This window comes from Salmo trutta, chromosome 35, assembly GCF_901001165.1.
Source record: "Salmo trutta chromosome 35, fSalTru1.1, whole genome shotgun sequence".
NCBI classification, from domain to species: Eukaryota; Metazoa; Chordata; class Actinopteri; order Salmoniformes; family Salmonidae; genus Salmo; species Salmo trutta.
Genome location: NC_042991.1, coordinates 32,222,411 through 32,240,723, shown reverse-complemented (window position 1 = coordinate 32,240,723; position 18,313 = coordinate 32,222,411). Strand labels below are relative to the sequence as shown.

The window sequence follows — 18,313 nt, the reverse complement described above, 5'->3', positions numbered from 1 at the left end:
CAAATCGAATATGATGAGTGATTTTGCTTTAACTACACACAGCCAAACTAGGACTAGCTCCTATGGTCTGCACCTGACAACAATCCAAGATATATATATCTCGGAGGGAGCACTGATTTGTTCTCTAATCCACACACAGGGCAGAAAACAAAGGCTTCATTTACACATGCCGCCAAATCTTTTCACCCTATAATTGGTCTCTTGACCAATCAAATCAGCTCTTTTGCCAATAATTGGGCATAGATCAGAATTGGGTTGCCTGTGTAAACGCAACCATAGTGCCATGTTCAATTGCATTGTAAATTGTATATGATGAGTGGTTTTGCTGTAACTACACTGTCGATATGAGACATTTTTAGGATAAACAATAGTTGATGGTCATGATACAGCAATTGATTGCATGAAATGAAAAATTAAATAAACAAGATTGATAATAAAGATGCTCACCAACCAAGTGTGGTGTTTTGCAAACTTATTTCATCGATCACCATGCAGGTAGGTAGCTAGAGAAGGCTTGGCCTACTATGTTAGATTTGACTAGGTGGTATACAACTACGGTCAAAAGTGACTTTTCGTAGCAGGTTGGAGAACTTACGCAGAGGGTTAGGATAATTAGGTTAAGGTTAGGAAAGGTTAGCAAAAATGCTAAAATTCTCCCCCAACATGCAACTTTGGACGTCCCTTTGGCTGCGTTTACACAGACAGATCAATTTGGATCATTTTTTCTTTTTTTTACCACTAATTGGTCTTTTGAACAATAGATCAGCTCTAATGCCAATAATTGGGCAAAAGATCAGAATTAGGCTGCTTGTGTAAATGCGGCATTTCACATAAACTGTATCCCATCTAGCCAATCGCATCAACAACAAAAAATTGAGAACTGATCTGATTGACTAAAATACCAATTAGTGGAAAAAAAGATTAGAATTGGGTTGCCTGTCTAAATGCAGCCTGTTGGCCAGGTTGACTAGATAATTGATTACTGGTAGTTGCTTGTTTGTACCTGGTGCTCTGACGGAAATGCTGCCCCCCCACGTTGCTATCGGTGGTTAGTAGCTAGCAAAAAGGCGGAGAAAGTGTGCGCGCCAAAGTGTTTTTGTTTACAAATTCGCCATGGCCCAAAGTATTGAAGGTAAGTTACAAGTAAATGTAGGTAGCTAGGTAATGTAGTTGCTACAAACAGTTATGGCTAGATAGTGAATTTACTCATTCAATTTCTCACACCCTAGTTCTATGCTTGCTTGTGGTGACTAAACTGGCTTTAGTAAACTATTTAGCAGTGCACACTAAGTTACTCAATATTTCAGTTTCAAACGAAATACTGTAGTCACACTTATCCAACCTTTTACAACATGTTTTGCAAACTTGTTGATGGTCTGCAGGTGACAGACGCAGGTCGGGTCAGATGCAAGAGTCTTGCCAATGCCAGAGTCCCCATGATAATGTGGTCATGCACGACCCTGAATGCAGCGCCATACTGGAACTACATTCTTCAGAATCATCTGAGGAATCTTCAGAAGAAGACATTGTGAAGGCAAGGCTTTGATTTAGTTATTGCCGGTGTTCTAGCAAACTTCCCTAGTTACCTGCTCAGGAGAATGGCACTAAAGGTGGTGTATCTCTCATTCAAATTGTTTTGCCTTACGTACATTTTTCTAAGACGCTATACTTGTTAATAAACCCATCGCTTTCCCCTTGCTAGTGTTCTGCAGAGCCAGAGGTTGTAGGCCCAGCCAATGCAGCCATGGAGCTGGAAAGGAGGATTGAGGATATGAGGAGGCGAAATGACGCTTTGCTGAAACGGTTCAATGTAAGTGTATCAGTAGCTAGTGCAGCGCCCAGACTGAAACGGATATCATACAAAGGTAAACCCTATACATTGATATGCTACTGTTTTGAAAAGGTTTAGTTAAGGAATTTGAAACTGAAGCCTTTCATCATGTTACCTAAAAAGCAGAATGCAAATGGTCACTGAATTGGTTACCTTTACATTTTCCTCATGTGTTTGGCTGTATTGAGGCCTCAGATATAGTCACCTCACCTAAGTCACATGACACGTCTCATTCTTCATAGGAAGTTGAGGAGGACAGGAGAAGGGCTGAGCGTAGGGGGGCAGCCCTGCTGCCCAAAAGCACCAAACTGGTCAAAACCAGTTATTCAGCTCCTACCACTGACGTGTCGGACCAGTGGGAGAGCCTCACCATCACCGTAATGAACCAGGTGCCAACCCAGGTGTTTCCTGTGCAGCCCACTTGGGGGAGACATTGCACTTCTCACTTGCTACTCGACTGCAAGGAAACATAAGAAAGCAGTAACCTGAGTCATGAAATTAATTGAAAGATTCCTAAAGTTGACCTGGATTCATCCAGTTTATCGCACCCCCACACCTGCTGATAATAATACAGGATAACTTGTAGTTACAGTATCAACATGGCTCTTCCCATTATCTCTGATGGGGTGACATTGCTGGTGACATAGTTTTCCCTATTGATAGTTTTCCCTATTAATAATTAATAATGCTTTTTATTAATTTAATAATTCAATGCACCATCTAATATCCCCTCTCCTATGTGTCATATGGAGAAGGACTCCCGTTTGGTGGCAAGACGGTCTAATGGAGGCAGAAGGCCGCCCAAATCACGGAGGTTGGAGGACCGCCTGGAAAAGAGATGTGGGGAGGAGAAAAACATTTTGGAGCAAAGGCAGCTGATAATCTGCACTATAGACAACGGTGAGGTAAGTGCTTTTACCAACACGGGTCAGAACTGTCCACTATGACATGGACTCTGTCATTGACAAGGGTTTAAGAGTTAAATGAGTGATTTTTGGTGTTGCTCAAGAAACATACAGGCAATAAAATATTGACAAGGAAGGTCCATCCCCGCTCTCATGGGTAGGAACTTACCCTTGAAAAAGAGGCTGTCTATTGACTAATGTGAGGTTGACATCAATGTTTGTCGTTTTGAGTGTTTGTGAAGCTTAGCGCTTCTTCTGTGTCTCTGGAAATGTAGATGAATGAGACGTAAAACCTTTTCATGCGGCCCTGTCTGCTAAAACATGAACATGTTCGTCAGCTTTCAGTGCAAAGCTCAAACTGAAGTGATTTTCACAGCACCTCTGGTATATATGACAATAAATATATATATATATATATGACGTCATATCCCTCTTGAACCGCCTGCCATTGAGCTTCATGGGTCGTGTCCCAATCCAATAGACCTAGCTTCCTTTCCCCCGTGGGAAATGTTACGCAAGAAAAGGTTTACCCTATTAACTGATATTTCAGACTCTCGACCATTTTCTACTCGTGTTTCTATAACAGCTGTCTTTGATCCCCATGGAATGTTGAGAAACCACTCACAGGCAGAGCACAGTGCCCTGTAGGCTGCCAAGTGCAATGAAAGCAGCATGTCATCCACTAGGCCGAACTGCATGGCACGCTATCCCATGCTAACTGCTAGGCGCTAGTGCTCTGCCATGTAGTCTACTATATGAGAAGCTACTATAGGGCCTACAGCTATATCATAGGGCCAGCAGTAGTATACACTACTGTGGAAGCCACTGTACATCAGTTGTGTCTAGTCCTGTTGAGAATTTAAACTTGATATTGGATTTATAGGCAGCTAGTGGTTCTCTTGGCACTTAACATTGTATGGGGAATACTCTCCTCATCCACCGCTAATGTGATGTACCCACCTGGATGATGCCATGGCAGCCATTTTGTGCCAGAAAACACTCCACCACACATCAGGATGGTGTTTATTATGGCACAGTGTGGCAAATTGTTTTGCAATGGGGAAACTAGTGTTTCTTATTGGACAAGATCACAGTACGTCCCCATTTTACTGTTTTGGAGCATTTTCTACCCTTTTTTTTGTCCTTTTTGAGCACGGCCCAGACAAGGCCACAGTACATAAATGCCCCACTTTTAGACACTTGAGTAACTGGCTGTGACAGTGGAATCGGGCTGGAATGGAAGCTCAGGGATGGATGCCAATCTGACCTCTAATTATTCAACTGCAGCAGTTATTATTTATTCCCCATGGGGATTGTTGTTGGACTAGTTGAATAGATCCCTGTGGAGGCATGTTACCGCCATAATCTTATTGCAAAATGTGTTGTCGAATGGTCGTCCTTGTTTACTATGCCTTGATTAACACAGTAGGCCTAGTGTTTGATGGTGCACATTGTTCACTTTTTTTAATATGATGCAATATAGGAAGGATGAATCATCCTGGCTGTGATGAATTAAAGTTGTCCTGTCTTTTAAATATTTTGACATTGGTACACTGTGCTGTGGTTCCTGGACTGTGGTTCCTATCTTGTCCACTTGGGTGTGCTGTTGCACACTGAGCAGGTTTCTCCACTACTTGTTTGTTTGAATTAGGCCAGGGCTATTCATCTGTATGTATTGACCCATGTTTTAGACATATGTTAATTTACCCATGTAGCAGCTTTTTAATGAAGTTTTATTTTATTTCTTGAATTCTACTTTTCACTTATTAAAGTGCATGATCAGAAGCTATTAAATGTCACCAATTGGACCAACTAGTGCCTCTTGCGTTCTGTTGGGCAGCTGTGGAGCCCTCTCCACAAAACAAAAATCTAAGCTGCTACGTCACATTTCTCCCCCACTGAGACTGAAGTCTCTCTCTGTTTCCTGAGAGATAACAATTAGGCCTGATTACACCCACCGGTCAAGACATGACACAGAATTCACTGCTGGCCATAATCTGCCAACTGATATACACTGGTGTAAATGTGCGTACACCATACATGTCACACTAGGCCTAGCAGTGTTCACTTTAATTTTATAGTACATACCCTGGTACTATAATGGGCCTATATCATGCCAAGTTCAGAGTGTTGTCGATGGAAATCTTATAATGATTCTATGTATTGCATACTGTTGAATCCATAGGCTAAAGCTTATGGATCCAAGTGTCCTGGTATGTGTTGTGGTCTGTTGGGTCGTTCTGAACAAGCCTCTCGGTTATACAGCCCTGTAGGTTGCTGGTGCCATCTACCACCTTCTGATGTTTGGGCAAATCTTTCTGAGGGCTGAATCCTAACTTGAGATGTGCGCGTTTAATTCCAAACCCACGTGTAGGCTAAATCATGCATTGATGTCAATGGGAGATGTCTCATGTTAGGCTTGAGGCCTATGATCACAGGTTGATTGTAGGGAGGGGCCAGGCTTTGATGGACAGCAAATCATCCTGTAGCGAAGGCCAACTGTTCATTTGGTAGGTGCTGAGCTTTCTCATTGGTGTGTTGCTTTGTATACTGACATCAAGCAAATTCCCACACTGCACACCACATGCTGTAACTACCCATAGGGGATAGGGGATACCTAGTCAATTGCGCAACTAATTGCATTCAACTGAAATGTGTCTTCTGCATTTAACCCAACCCCTCTGAATCGAAGAGGTGCGGGAGGCATCCATGTCATCGGCTCCCAGGGAGCAGTTGTTGCTGGGGGTATACTGCCTTGCTCAAGGGCAGAACGGCAGATTTTTACACCTTGTCGGCTCGGGGATTCAAAACCAGCGACCTTTCGGTTGCTGGCCCAACGCTTCTAACAGTTAAGGTACCTGCTGCCAAGTCTTCCAGTCGTTGTGCTAGTTAACATTGGCTCGAGAAACTACCTCGAACTTGCTGTCTTAATAAAACAGTTTTGTACCACCACCACTTAGGATGTTGTACACAATTATTTTTTGGTGGGGGGATAGGAATCTCTGTTCATGTCTTATGATAAACTTGGGCAAGTACATTTTATTTGATTCCCTACTAAGTTAAATACATCTTTGAATTCTGTTTTGTCTGTATTCCTGATTCATCATTCTGCCCCCACAGCCTAGTAACAAATAACATAACCAAGCTCTAAGGCCACAAGACTGTATACCTCCTGCTATGCTCTCAACATGAGGATCTGTACAAACAAAGTAATGGGACTTGTTAATGGAGATGAATTATTGTGTATGACGGGGCCACCCTAGTCTCTGGGGATTGTGAATCAAATCAAATCAAATCAAATTTATTTATATAGCCCTTCGTACATCAGCTGAAATCTCAAAGTGCTGTACAGAAACCCAGCCCAAAACCCCAAACAGCAAGCAATGCATGTGAAAGAAGCACGGTGGCTGGGAAAAACTCCCTAGGAAAAACTCCTGAGAAAGGCCAAAAACCTAGGAAGAAACCTAGAGAGGAACCAGGCTATGAGGGGTGGCCAGTCCTCTTCTGGCTGTGCCGGGTGGATATTATAACAGAACATGGTCAAGATGTTAAAATGTTCGTAAATGACCAGCATGGTCAAATAATAATAATCATAGTAATTGTCGAGGGTGCAACAAGCACGTCCGGTGAACAGGTCAGGGTTCCGTAGCCGCAGGCAGAACAGTTGAAACTGGAGCAGCAGCATGGCCAGGTGGACTGGGGACAGCAAGGAGTCATCATGCCAGGTAGTCCTAGGGCTCAGGTCCTCCGAGAGAGAGAAAGAAAGAAAGAGAGAATTAGAGAGAGCATATTTACATTCACACAGGACACCGGATAAGACAAGAGAATACTCCAGATGTAACAGACTGACCCTAGCCCCCCGACACATAAACTACTGCAGCATAAATACTGGAGGCTGAGACAGGAGGGATCAGAAGACACTGTGGCCCCATCCGATGATACCCCCGGACAGGGCCAAACAGGCAGGATATAACCCCACCCACTTTGCCAAAGCACAGCCCCCACACCACTAGAGGGATATCTACAACCACCAACTTACCGTCCGAAGACAAGGCCGAGTATAGCCCACAAAGATGTCCGCCACGGCACAACCCAAGGGGGGGCGCCAACCCAGACAGGAAGACCACGTCAGTGGCTCAACCTACTCAAGTGACGCACCCCTCCCATGGACGGCATGGAAGAACACCAGTAAGTCAGTGACTCAGCCCCTGTAAAAGGGTTAGAGGCAGAGAATCCCAGTGGGAAGAGGGGAACCGACAAGGCAGAGACAGCAAGGGCGGTTCGTTGCTCCAGCCTTTCCGTTCACCTTCACACTCCTGGGCCAGACTATACTTAATCATAGGACCTACTGAAGAGATAAGTCTTCAGTAAAGACTTAAAGGTTGAGACTGAGTCTGCGTCTCTCACATGGGTAGGCAGACCATTCCATAAAAATGGAGCTCTATAGGAGAAAGCCCTACCTCCAGCCGTTTGCTTAAGCCCTACCTCCAGCCGTTTGAATAACTGACGCTCGCATGTGCACAAACACCTTCTCTGGTGTTTCTTGGGAACAAATGACACTACCCCTGTCGTGACGATCAAAGTTTTTTTTCCTCCAGGGGATAGGTGTGACACACACAAATGGAAGCGCACGGCACCAAGTCTGCCTTTTTATTCTACAGGTTATGCAACAGGGGCGTTGTCTGCCTCTAGCGACACTGCGCACACACACCCACACCGCGACCCAGGAGGAAGAGGGAAATTGAAAGCACTAGTTGCTGTGGGAGCCTGGTGAGGCCTGGGAGCGAGAGTGGTAATCCGCCAACTGTCCCTAGGGCTGGGCAATATCGTATATACCGGTATGGATTCACATACTGGTATGAATGTTTACTAAATAAAAGTTCAACAAATTGGACTAATTCACTGTCAGTTTTGTTCTTGGCTGGTTGAGTATAAAACAGAGTGGAGAACCCAGTAAAACCACTTCATTTGTCATCCTAGGGTCCTTGCCCTACTCTTAAAAAATATTTATTAAGAACTTCACAAACATGAAATACCGCCATACTATTAAATGTTGTGATATGATATTCTGGCCATATCGCCCAGCCCTAAGTGTCCCTCATGCTGTCCCCCAGCACTAATGGAAAATACCCCTCCCCCACCCAAATCTCAGGAGATGGGCAGCCCATCATGCAACAACCTTTCTCAGCATTTCTCATCTCTCTCCCTCCATGCTTTTATCTTGACACATTCCAGATTTCTCCCTAGCCCTGCTCTCTTTGGTTTCCTTTTCTCTCCCTGTGAAGTCCTCCTTTTTAAACTGAAATATGACCACTTTTTAGCTGTAACAAGAGGGAAGTGAAAGGGATTTGCTATCCAAACATCAGGGCTGCAGCGTTCACCCAGGGGGAAAATAACTGAATGTTGTAGCTAGAGCCAAACCGATTCCTCTGTCCACATGTCAAAGGCTTGTCTGCTCTACGTTATGTTTCTATCTGAACGCCCTACTGAAGACTAACCAGCTGTTTCCTGCCTGTGTTACATCCCCTCCACCCCTCTTTCCTTAGGGATAAGAATTGGAAATATCTACTCTTTCCCAGCCGCCAACTCTTATCTCCCAGGCACTGAGCCCTAGACCAGTGGTTTTTAAACCTGTCCTCGGGGACCCTGAGACGTTTCACTATTATTTTTTTGTAGCCCTTAACTAGGTCACTTGATTGTCCTATTCAAGGGCTTGATTACGGTAGTCAAGTTGAATCATGTGTGCTAGCTGTGGCATAGTTAAAATATGTTGAACGGCTCGGGATACCCAAGGAGAGGCTTGAATACCCCTGTCTTAGACCACAGTGCTTACGGTCCTAGTTAATCGTCCGTGACTAGGGTTGTGTTCATTAAGGCTAGCAAAAGATAACATTTTAAAATGCTTTACTACAACAAATCAAAAATAGGCATTCCTTATTGGGCAAGCCCTGGTAGTTTCAGTCAGTTTTCTTCCATTTTGATGCCCAATGAACACGACCCAGGCCATGTGTGGGATCTTATGGTTGGCCTCTGAGGATATATTTGTCCTTGTTGCCAAATTACTAACCCCTCAAATATAATTTTTCACGTGCTTGGTAAACCGGTGTAGACTAATAGTGAAATGCTTACTTACAGACCCTTCACAACAATGTAGAGAAATGATACAAAAAAACACAAGGAACAAGTTATCAATACACAACGGTAACTTGGCTAGATGCACAGGGTACCAGTACCGAGTCGATGTGCAGGAGTACGAGGTAAATATGTACATTAGGGCTGTCCATGAAACATGTTTTTTTTTTTTTTTTCCATATAGTGACACACCCCATGTTTAAATAAAATCAACTGTATGTAGGCTACTGAGCTTGTCTGATACTTTAAGCACTGATTTAAAAATGAAGATGCACAAATTACTAAAGAAGGAGCCAGAGATCAATATCGCCTAATCAGAACGGAGGAAAAAACTAAACTTGAAACATTGTATCAACTGTTAACTTGGTTTGGCCAGAAGCTAGCGCATACTTGCGATATTGTATTCATACTTGCGATATTGTATTAAAGCTCATGCAGTTTTTCTCCAGTAATTGCATGTGCGCCAATAGAACGGAGGGTAGAGGCAGTTTATCCACTCGCCGTAGTAGTCTGTTCAGGTAGCCCGCACGACGCCTCGCTAGCGCAGTCGACGCAGAGTGTCGGGAATTTGGTCCGGGAATAATTATTTTGCCTCCGACTCATTGAATTAAAGTCCATGTCCAAATCGAGGTTAGTAAAAAAAAAAATGTATATATATATTGCTCAAAAAAATAAAGGGAACACTTAAACAACACAATGTAACTCCAAGTCAATCACACTTCTGTGAAATCAAACTGTCCACTTATGAAGCAACACTGATTGACAATACATTTCACATGCTGTTGTGCAAATGGAATAGACAACAGGTGGAAATTATAGGCAATTGGCAAGACACCCCCAATAAAGGAGTGGTTCAGCAGGTGGTGACCACAGACCACTTCTCAGTTCCTATGCTTCCTGGCTGATGTTTTGGTCACTTTTTAATGCTGGCAGTGCTTTCACTCTAGTGGTAGCATGAGACGGAGTCTACAACCCACACAAGTGGCTCAGGTAGTGCAGCTCATCCAGGATGGCACATCAATGCGAGCTGTGGCAAGAAGGTTTGCTGTGTCTGTCAGCGTAGTGTCCAGAGCATTGAGACGTGGAGGAGGCTGTAGGAGGGCAGCAACCCAGCAGCAGGACCGCTACCTCTGCCTTTGTGCAAGGAGGAGCAGGAGGAGCACTGCCAGAGCCCTGCAAAATGACCTCCAGCAGGCCACAAATGTGCATGTGTCTGCTCAAACGGTCAGAAACAGACTCCATGAGGGAGGTATGAGGGCCCGACGTCCACAGGTGGGGGTTGTGCTTACAGCCCAACACCGTGCAGGACGTTTGGCATTTGCCAGAGAACACCAAGATTGGCAAATTCGCCACTGGCGCCCTGTGCTCTTCACAGATGAAAGCAGGTTCACACTGAGCACGTGACAGAGTCTGGAGACGCCATGGAGAACGTTCTGCTGCCTGCAACATCCTCCAGCATGACCGGTTTGGCGGTGGGTCAGTCATGGTGTGGGGTGGCATTTCTTTGGGGGGCCGCACAGCCCTCCATGTGCTCGCCAGTGGTAGCCTGACTGCCATTAGGTACCGAGATGAGATCCTCAGACCCCTTGTGAGACCATATGCTGGTGCGGTTGTCCCTGGGTTCCTCCTAATGCAAGACAATGCTAGACCTCATGTGGCTGGAGTGTGTCAGCAGTTCCTGCAAGAGGAAGGCATTGATGCTATGGACTGGCCCGCCCATTCCCCAGACCTGAATCCAATTGAGCACATCTGGGACATCATGTCTCGCTCCATCCACCAATGCCACGTTGCACCACAGACTGTGCAGGAGTTGGCGGATGCTTTAGTCCAGGTCTGGGAGGAGATCCCTCAGGAGACCATCCGCCACCTCATCAGGAGCATGCTCAGGCGTTGTAGGGAGGTCATACAGGCACGTGGAGGCCACACACACTACTGAGCCTAATTTTGACTTGTTTTAAGGACATTACATCAAAGTTGGATCAGCCTGTAGTGTGGTTTTCCACTTTAATTTTGAGTGTGACTCCAGATCCAGATTTCCATGGGTTGATAAATTGGATTTCCATTGATTATTTTTGTGATTTTGTTGTCAGCACATTCAACTATGTAAAGAAAAAAGTATTTAATAAGATTATTTCATTCATTCAGATCTAGGATGTGTTATTTTAGTGTTCCCTTTTTTTGAGCAGTATATATCTCACTTAGCATTTTACATATACTAATTCATTTAGTTAAGGCTCGCAGGAGATGAATTGGCCTCGGCCAATTTTTAGGCAATAACTGTCTGGCTGTGTGCATTTATGGACGAGGATGCATTTCAAAAGATTTTTAGGAAACGCAAACATCGTGTTAGAGTACAATTTTATTTTATTAATTCATCATAATTAGCCATATCACTAAGAACCGTCCTTTTCAACTTGAGACTGCAATGTGCGTGCTCTCCTTTTCCTCAGCGCATAACTCTGCAGAGAGAAGAGGGGAGACGTTAGTGACAACTTGGACAAGGTTTAAATAAACAGCTAATGGCGACCTATACTAAATTGATAAATTACATTCTCAATCAATGCTAAATGTTGCCTAGTGTCCCTTTTTTTTAAGTGTAGGTTAGGGAAAGTGACCTGTGACTCCTTCGTAGGAATATTGTGCAGGTTGAGGATACTCGAGGCTTTCTGCTGCTTTCTGGAAATACTCCAGCTCTGACTCCGTCAGTGTCCTGGTCTTACCTAGAAAGAAACAAAAACTTGTTGGTTACATGACTTGATTGACTTCAAGGTTTCCAAAAGCTTTTGGGTAAATGTTTGGTATTATTTGGCCTTTGTAGGGTTCTCAAAAGCACACAGATACCAAAGATATAGAAAGATTGAATATGAACTCCAGCCATGGTGCTATTGAAGTCCATGATGAGACAGTCAGGACAGGTTTGAATGAAGTTTCCCGTGGAAGTCACATTACTGTCTACGTAAGAAAAAAACACACCACTCATTTCTATTTGATCATCTGGCATAGGATGTTGAATTGAAGCAGGCCAGCCAGTCAACAAAGTTTGAATTACGTGTGAGGTGGATGGTGTTTGGAAAAGGTATTTAGGAAAAAGTCATGTCAGATGCATGGAAGCATTTTCCATCACTGGCAGAGGAAAGGAGATGCTCATTAGATACGTTTCTTAGATCTGTAGAATGTCTCTTCACAGCCACTGTGTAATGATACATGACACAAGTCATTAGTAACAAGGCTGTGGAGGGTTACTTTTGTTAGATCTGTAGAATGTCTCTTCACAGCCACTGTGTAATGATACATGACACAAGTCATTAGTGAGGCTGTGGAGGGTTACTTTTGTTAGATCTGTAGAATGTCTCTTCACAGCCACTGTCTAATGATACATGACACAAGTCATTAGTGACAAGGCTGTGGAGGGTTACTTTTGTTAGATCTGTAGAATGTCTCTTCACAGCCACTGTGTAATGATACATGACACAAGTCATTAGTGAGGCTGTGGAGGGTTACTTTTGTTAGATCTGTAGAATGTCTCTTCACAGCCACTGTGTAATGATACATGACACAAGTCATTAGTGACAAGGCTGTGGAGGGTTACTATCGCTTACATCATGTTTCCCTCTTTTAAAAACAGTCTCTTTGTGTGATGTGGGAAAGATTTAAATCCAGGCGCTGTTAGTCTTTCTCAGTACCGCATTGAACATCTCATGGTCTGCAAAACCCTCAATGAAGATCCAAAGATCCCTGGGAAAATAGATTGGTCTGTCATTTCCTTGTAATACTTTATCGTTTTAGTTGTCTGTGGAGCATTGTGCCTGAGGGCCGACGCTGTATTCTGCCTATCAGCACAAAAGTTGACGTCAAATGCATTTTGAAGGTAGATTCATTTTACAAATTGGAAAGGGGGGGAGGAGAGTCTTACTTTTTTTTACGTACCCCAGCATGGCTTAGCCCCACTCCATAAGTTGTACTTACTGCATGTTGGTCTGCTGGTGAGTGTATCCCTACACAACAGTTTCCCACAGTCAGCAGAGCAAGGAGAGGGAGCACGTAAAGAACACACATCGTGTAGATCACTGTGAACTGAGCCTTCAGAGACGTAATGGTCTTACCAAGAAAGAAGCCTTGATTAGAAAATGGAACACCTGAAAAATCTTCCATTTTTATATAGAGATGTGTTGGTGTTTCAAGAGTTTCTCCCTAAGTGAAACGCTCATTGATCCCAAGGGTAGTTTACGTATGGTTGAACTTTAAGGCGCAGGGAAATTCCAAAAGTACCCTAGTAAATGATTTAAAGGTCCAATGAAGACTCTTTTTTTAATATAGATATATATACTGCCAAATTCTCTAAAATAACATTAAGAGGTGGCTTATGGTAGAGAAATTAACAGGACAATTTATGGCAACAGCTCTGGTGGACATTCCTGCAGTCAGCATGCCAATTGCACACTCCCTCAACTTGAGACATTTGTGGCATTGTGTTGACACATCTGCATATTTTGTAGTGACCTTTTATTGTCCCCAGCACAAGGTGCACCTGTGTAATCATGCTGTTAATCAGCTTCTTGATATGCCACACTTGTCAGCTGGATGAATGGATTATCTTGGCAAATGAGAAATGATCACTAACAGGGATGTAAACAAATGTGTGCATATGGAACATTTCTGGGATCTTTTATTTCAGCTCATGAAACATGGGACCAACACTTGACATGTTGAGGTTTTTTTTTCTTCTATTTTTGTTCAGTATAATTTACTGCCTGGTGACTAGACAGGCCAAAACTCCATCCCACCAAAACGGGCAGAAAATCAAACCTCTCTTACACTAAAAGGGCATTATCATTTTCACAGTATTATTCCAAACTCGGTGTGGAAATATACACTGAGTGTTACAAAAAATTAGGAACACCTTTCTAATGTTGAGTTGCACCCCTGGTTTGCCCTCGGAACAGACTCAATTCATTATGGCATGGAATCTACAAGATGTCAAGTGTTCCACAGGGCTGGCCCATGTTGACTCCAATGCCTCGCCTGGTTCACTAACTACTTCTGAGTTCAGTGTGTCAAATCAGAGGGCCTGTTGTCCGGACCTTTGGCAGTCTCTATGGGGTGCCACAGGGTTCAACTACCTACCTCATCCCCTTATTTATTTTTTCTGCTCTTTTGCACACCAGTATTTCTACTTGCACATCATCTGCACATCTCACTCCAGTGTTAATTGCTGAAATTAATTACTTTGCCACTATGGCCTATTTTATTGCCTGTCCTCCTTACTTCATTTGCACACACTGTATACAGCTTTTCTATTGTTGTATTGACTGTATGTTTGTTTACCCCATGTGTGTAACTGTTTTTTGTTGCACTGCTTTGCTTTATCTTGGCCAAGTTGCAGTTGTAAGTGAGAACTTGTTCTCAACTGGCCTACCTGGTTAAATAAAGGTAAATAAATGCTTCCCACAGTTGTCAATTTGGCTGGATGTCCTTTTGAGTAGTGGACCATTCTTGATACACACACGGGAAACAGAGTGTTGAAAAATCCAGCAGCGTTGCAGTTCTTGACACAAACCGGTGCGCCTGGCACCTACTACCATACCCTGTTCAAAAGGCACAGCACACATACACAGTCCATGCCTCAAGGCGTTTTCACGCTCAACAGTTTCCTTTGTGTTACAAGAATGGACATCCGGCCAACTTGACACAACTGTGGGAAGCATTGGAGCCAACATGGGCCAGCATCCCTGTGGAATGCTTTCGACACATTGTACACTCCATGCCTCGACGAATTGAGGCTGTTCATAGGACAAAAGCGGGTGCAACTCAATATTACGTTGTTCCTAATGTTTTGTACACAGTATATGAAAACTGCGATGTTTGCGCAACATCAGCAAAACTACAAATGGGTGTTGTACTACTCCCAACTGATCAGCAACGGCAGTGGTGAACACAGAGCTAACATTAATAATATGCATGTCAATCTCTTCTGGCTCAAAGTGGAGGAGGGATTGACTTCATCACTTCTTGTATTTGTGAGCAGTGTTGACATGTTGAATGCACCAAGCTGACGGTTTTGAACTACTGGTACACAGCTCGGACACCCATGCATGCATAGCCCACAAGACATGCCACGAGGTCTCTTCAGTCCCCAAGTCCAGAACAGACTGGGAGGTGCATAGTACTACATAGAGCCATGACTACATGGAACTCTATTCCACCACATCATCAAGTAACTCATGCCAACAGTACAATGTAGATATACAAAAGTACACCTTATGGAACAGCGGGACTGTGAAGCAGCACAGACGCATGCATACAAACGCACCATACACACATGTAGACATGGATTTTGTGTTAAAGATATGTGGTAGTAGAGGCGCACACTGAGGGCGCACACTTAATATGTTGTGAAATCTGTGAATGTAATGTTTTTTAACATGTATAACTGCCTTAATTTTGCTGGACCCCAGGAAGAGTAGCTGCTGACTTAGATCCCTAATAAATACAAACTCCCAGGTGCTGTTCTCTACTGTGAGCAAGCTTCTCCAACCTACCTCAGCCTCCTCAGAACGGTGCCGTCAATACCTGTGCTTCTTCCAAATGTTAATATTGGAAACGACAACATCCTGTCCTCTCCAGCCCCTGTAGGTGATGTACCCAGATCCTCCGATCCCTGAGTCAAGGTTCTCCTCCACAGTTACTGCAGCTGATGTAACAAGCTGGTTAGGACAATGAGGCTCACCACTTGTTCACAAGACCCTATCCCAACTTCCCTGCTTACCTGCTCTGGTGCCTTCACAGAAATCAACCAGTCCCTCACCACTATGTGCCCCCCCCCCCTCCCCCCCCCCTCCTCAGCTCAAACACGCCACAGTCACACCAGTAGTTAAACAGTCCAGTGAAATAATTTTTTTGCTCTTACCCAAATAGTTGTTGACTTGTCCTTTTACTTACAGTTGTGGCCAAAGCATACAGCGCATTCGGAAAGTATTCAGACCCCTTCCCTTTTTCCACATTTTGTTACGTTACAGCCTTATTCTGAAATGGATTAAATAAATAAAAATCCTCAGCAATCTATACACAATACCCCATAATGACAAAGTGAAAACAGGTTTTTAGAAATTATATAAAACACACGGTAACACCCATCTCACTTATTTTTTTTTATGCTTTAAATTTGCTTGGAACATGACATCCCATTTGGCTTAGACAGGCCCGTAGGTGATTTGTCCAGCAGCTTTCTTTTTTTTCCCCAACTTAAATTCTCAGGTGGTGAGAAGGAGCCTAGGAGAGACATGGGCTCAGGAGTGCACACTGCACACACGCTATGTAGCAAGCCAATCAATTCACAGCTGGTGTTTTTGTTGTATATGCGTTGTCCTTTTCGCCAGTCACTACTTTTTCAAATTGTTTGTAAGAGTTGCTCTGCTGGCTGTTTTTAGAAGCAGTTAGCTAGCATGCTAATATTAGCTATCGCGGTTAACTTAGCTAGCTGGCTATCGAACAAGAAAGCAAGTCGAAGCAGATTCTTCACTAGTCTTTCCATTGCCTTCAATTTTAAATATTGTGATTTGTAGCTAAAAGTTGAATGTCAAGAAGAAACCTAGTTAGCTGTTGTTGACTGATATAGTCAGGTCCATAATTGTTGGCACTCTTGACAAAGATGAGCTATTAAAAAAAAAAAAATACTGTGTAATGCAAATGCTGAGATGTATTATCAAAGTATATTTTAGACCAATACAATTGCTCAGATTTTGTTGAACAAGTAATAAGATGGGGGTCAAAATGATTGGCACCCCTGTTTTCAATACTCTAGCACCCTCCACAAGTGAGGATAATGACTGAGCCTTTTTCTAAAATGTTTTGAAATTGCAGAACACGTTGGGGGTGATCTTAGATCATTCCTCCACACGGATGCTTTCCAGGTCCTTTATCCTTTGTCTGCGCTAATGGAATTCCTCAATTCAAACCACAGGTTTTCAATGGGGTTCAAGTCCGCAGACTGAGACAGCCATTGCAAAATGTTGATATATATATATTTTTTTTATATATATATATATTTTTTTGTCTTTTAACCATTTCTTTGTATATTTTGGTGTGCTTGGTGTTTTGCTGGTAGAGCCACTTGCCAAATGTCAGCTTCCTGGCAGAGGCAACCAGTTTTTTGGCTAAACTGGTACTTGGTAAAGTTAATGATGCCGTTGACCTTATTAACAAAGGCCACAAGACCGTTGGAAGCAAAATAGCAGCGTAACATCAGAGTTCCTCAACTGGCTCCTATTTCTAAGTAGTCTCTCTTTATCTCCCAGGATGCAGGAGACTACTGCACAGACCACCGTGGCAGCACATCGGACGTAGAGAGGCGAGAGTACCTACGCTGGAAGAAGGGATGCAACCGCTCGATTGTGGAACTGCTCGACCAGGACGACCTGGCAGTACACCTACAGAGCAGTAGGGAGCAGATGGAACTGCTCGACCAGGACGACCTGGCAGTACACCTCCAGAGCAACAAGGAGCAGATGGAACTGCTCGACCAGGACGACCTGGCAGTACACCTACAGAGCAGCAGGGAGCAGCGTAAGAAGGCCCGTTAGCTGGACAATGACACAATTCTCATTTTCTTGTTCAGTTAACCACTGTTTGTATTTGTGCATGTTTATTGGTGTATTGCACTTTATTTCTTGATATTTTCACTGTTAATGTTACAATTTTCTGTACTTTATAAACAATCTGTAAAATGAGCAACCACAAGCTTTGTTTTTCTCTTTCCTCACACATTCTCTGACAGAGATAAAGTTAACAGTCTGAATGTACTTCACTTCTCTTTCTTATTCTAGCATGATGCCCAGGGGAGATGGACCGCCATGGTCTTTGATTAAAAGTTTTGTCTTTACTCTGGGTTTTGTATCCAAACCGTAACTTAGTGTGTACGCTGACAGTTCTGTTTGTGTAATGAAGTGTTCCCTGAATTCCCCTGTTGTAAATGTTATTTTTTTGTCTGCGTAGCTGATGTGCAATTTGATACACTGTTTGCTTCCATTTTTGGTTCTTTAAACGTTTAACAAAAAGAATACTCACCTGGAGAACAACTGAAGTTTACTGACTGTCATGTTAGGTACTATATATGCCAGTGACCCATTTTTGATTGAAACCTCTTAAGGGACGTTTTCATTTGTATAGAGCAAGCAATTTAGTGGTCCTCATTATAGTGGTTGTTCTGATGTCGTTTGACCAGATCAATGGGGCCTGCGTCACTAGATACGTTTGACACAAATCCCAAGTCATGGTATCTATATTAGCATTTTTCACACATCCCCAGGGAAAAAACCGAAGCATGGATTGCTGTTTTACCTTGTCCATAGACTGCTTACAGGATAAGGAAACAAAGTTATTGGGAGAACTATACCATTAATTGATCTGGGTGGGTAGGTAGTGTAGACATTTGTCAGATACTGTAATG

The 18,313-nt window shown here is 43.4% G+C and overlaps 1 protein-coding gene and 1 long non-coding RNA gene across 7 annotated transcripts; one reads left to right on the top strand and one right to left on the bottom strand.

Moving 5' to 3' along the window:
• Window positions 1-778: 778 nt before the first annotated feature.
• LOC115175098 (uncharacterized) lies at window positions 779-17,604 on the top strand. 6 transcript variants are annotated; one of them, XM_029734277.1, is made up of 6 exons: window positions 779-1,132; window positions 1,383-1,534; window positions 1,703-1,810; window positions 2,074-2,232; window positions 2,584-2,731; window positions 17,163-17,443. In XM_029734277.1, the coding sequence occupies exons 1-6, from the start codon at window positions 1,114-1,116 to the stop codon at window positions 17,306-17,308; spliced, it is 732 nt and encodes a 243-aa protein (XP_029590137.1). In that variant the 5' UTR covers window positions 779-1,113; the 3' UTR covers window positions 17,309-17,443. The 6 variants fall into 6 exon arrangements, with proteins under 6 accessions (XP_029590137.1, XP_029590133.1, XP_029590132.1 ...); XM_029734273.1 differs by having other exon boundaries at window positions 785-1,132; window positions 2,587-2,736; window positions 17,163-17,604; XM_029734272.1 differs by having other exon boundaries at window positions 785-1,132; window positions 2,584-2,736; window positions 17,163-17,604.
• Window positions 11,015-15,656, bottom strand: LOC115175099 (uncharacterized). Its single transcript, XR_003871909.1, has 3 exons — window positions 15,408-15,656; window positions 11,484-11,588; window positions 11,015-11,327 (listed from the first exon to the last, which is right to left on the bottom strand). It is a non-coding gene; the product is annotated as an uncharacterized LOC115175099 (long non-coding RNA).
• Window positions 17,605-18,313: the final 709 nt, after the last annotated feature.

Excerpts from the sequence above, each read along its gene's own strand:
- LOC115175098 (XM_029734272.1), top strand. Across the intron at positions 1,811-2,073 it reads CTTTGCTGAAACGGTTCAAT|GAAGTTGAGGAGGACAGGAG; the intron begins GTAAGTGTATCA and ends CATTCTTCATAG. Across the intron at positions 2,233-2,583 it reads TGAACCAGGTGCCAACCCAG|AAGGACTCCCGTTTGGTGGC; the intron begins GTGTTTCCTGTG and ends TGTCATATGGAG.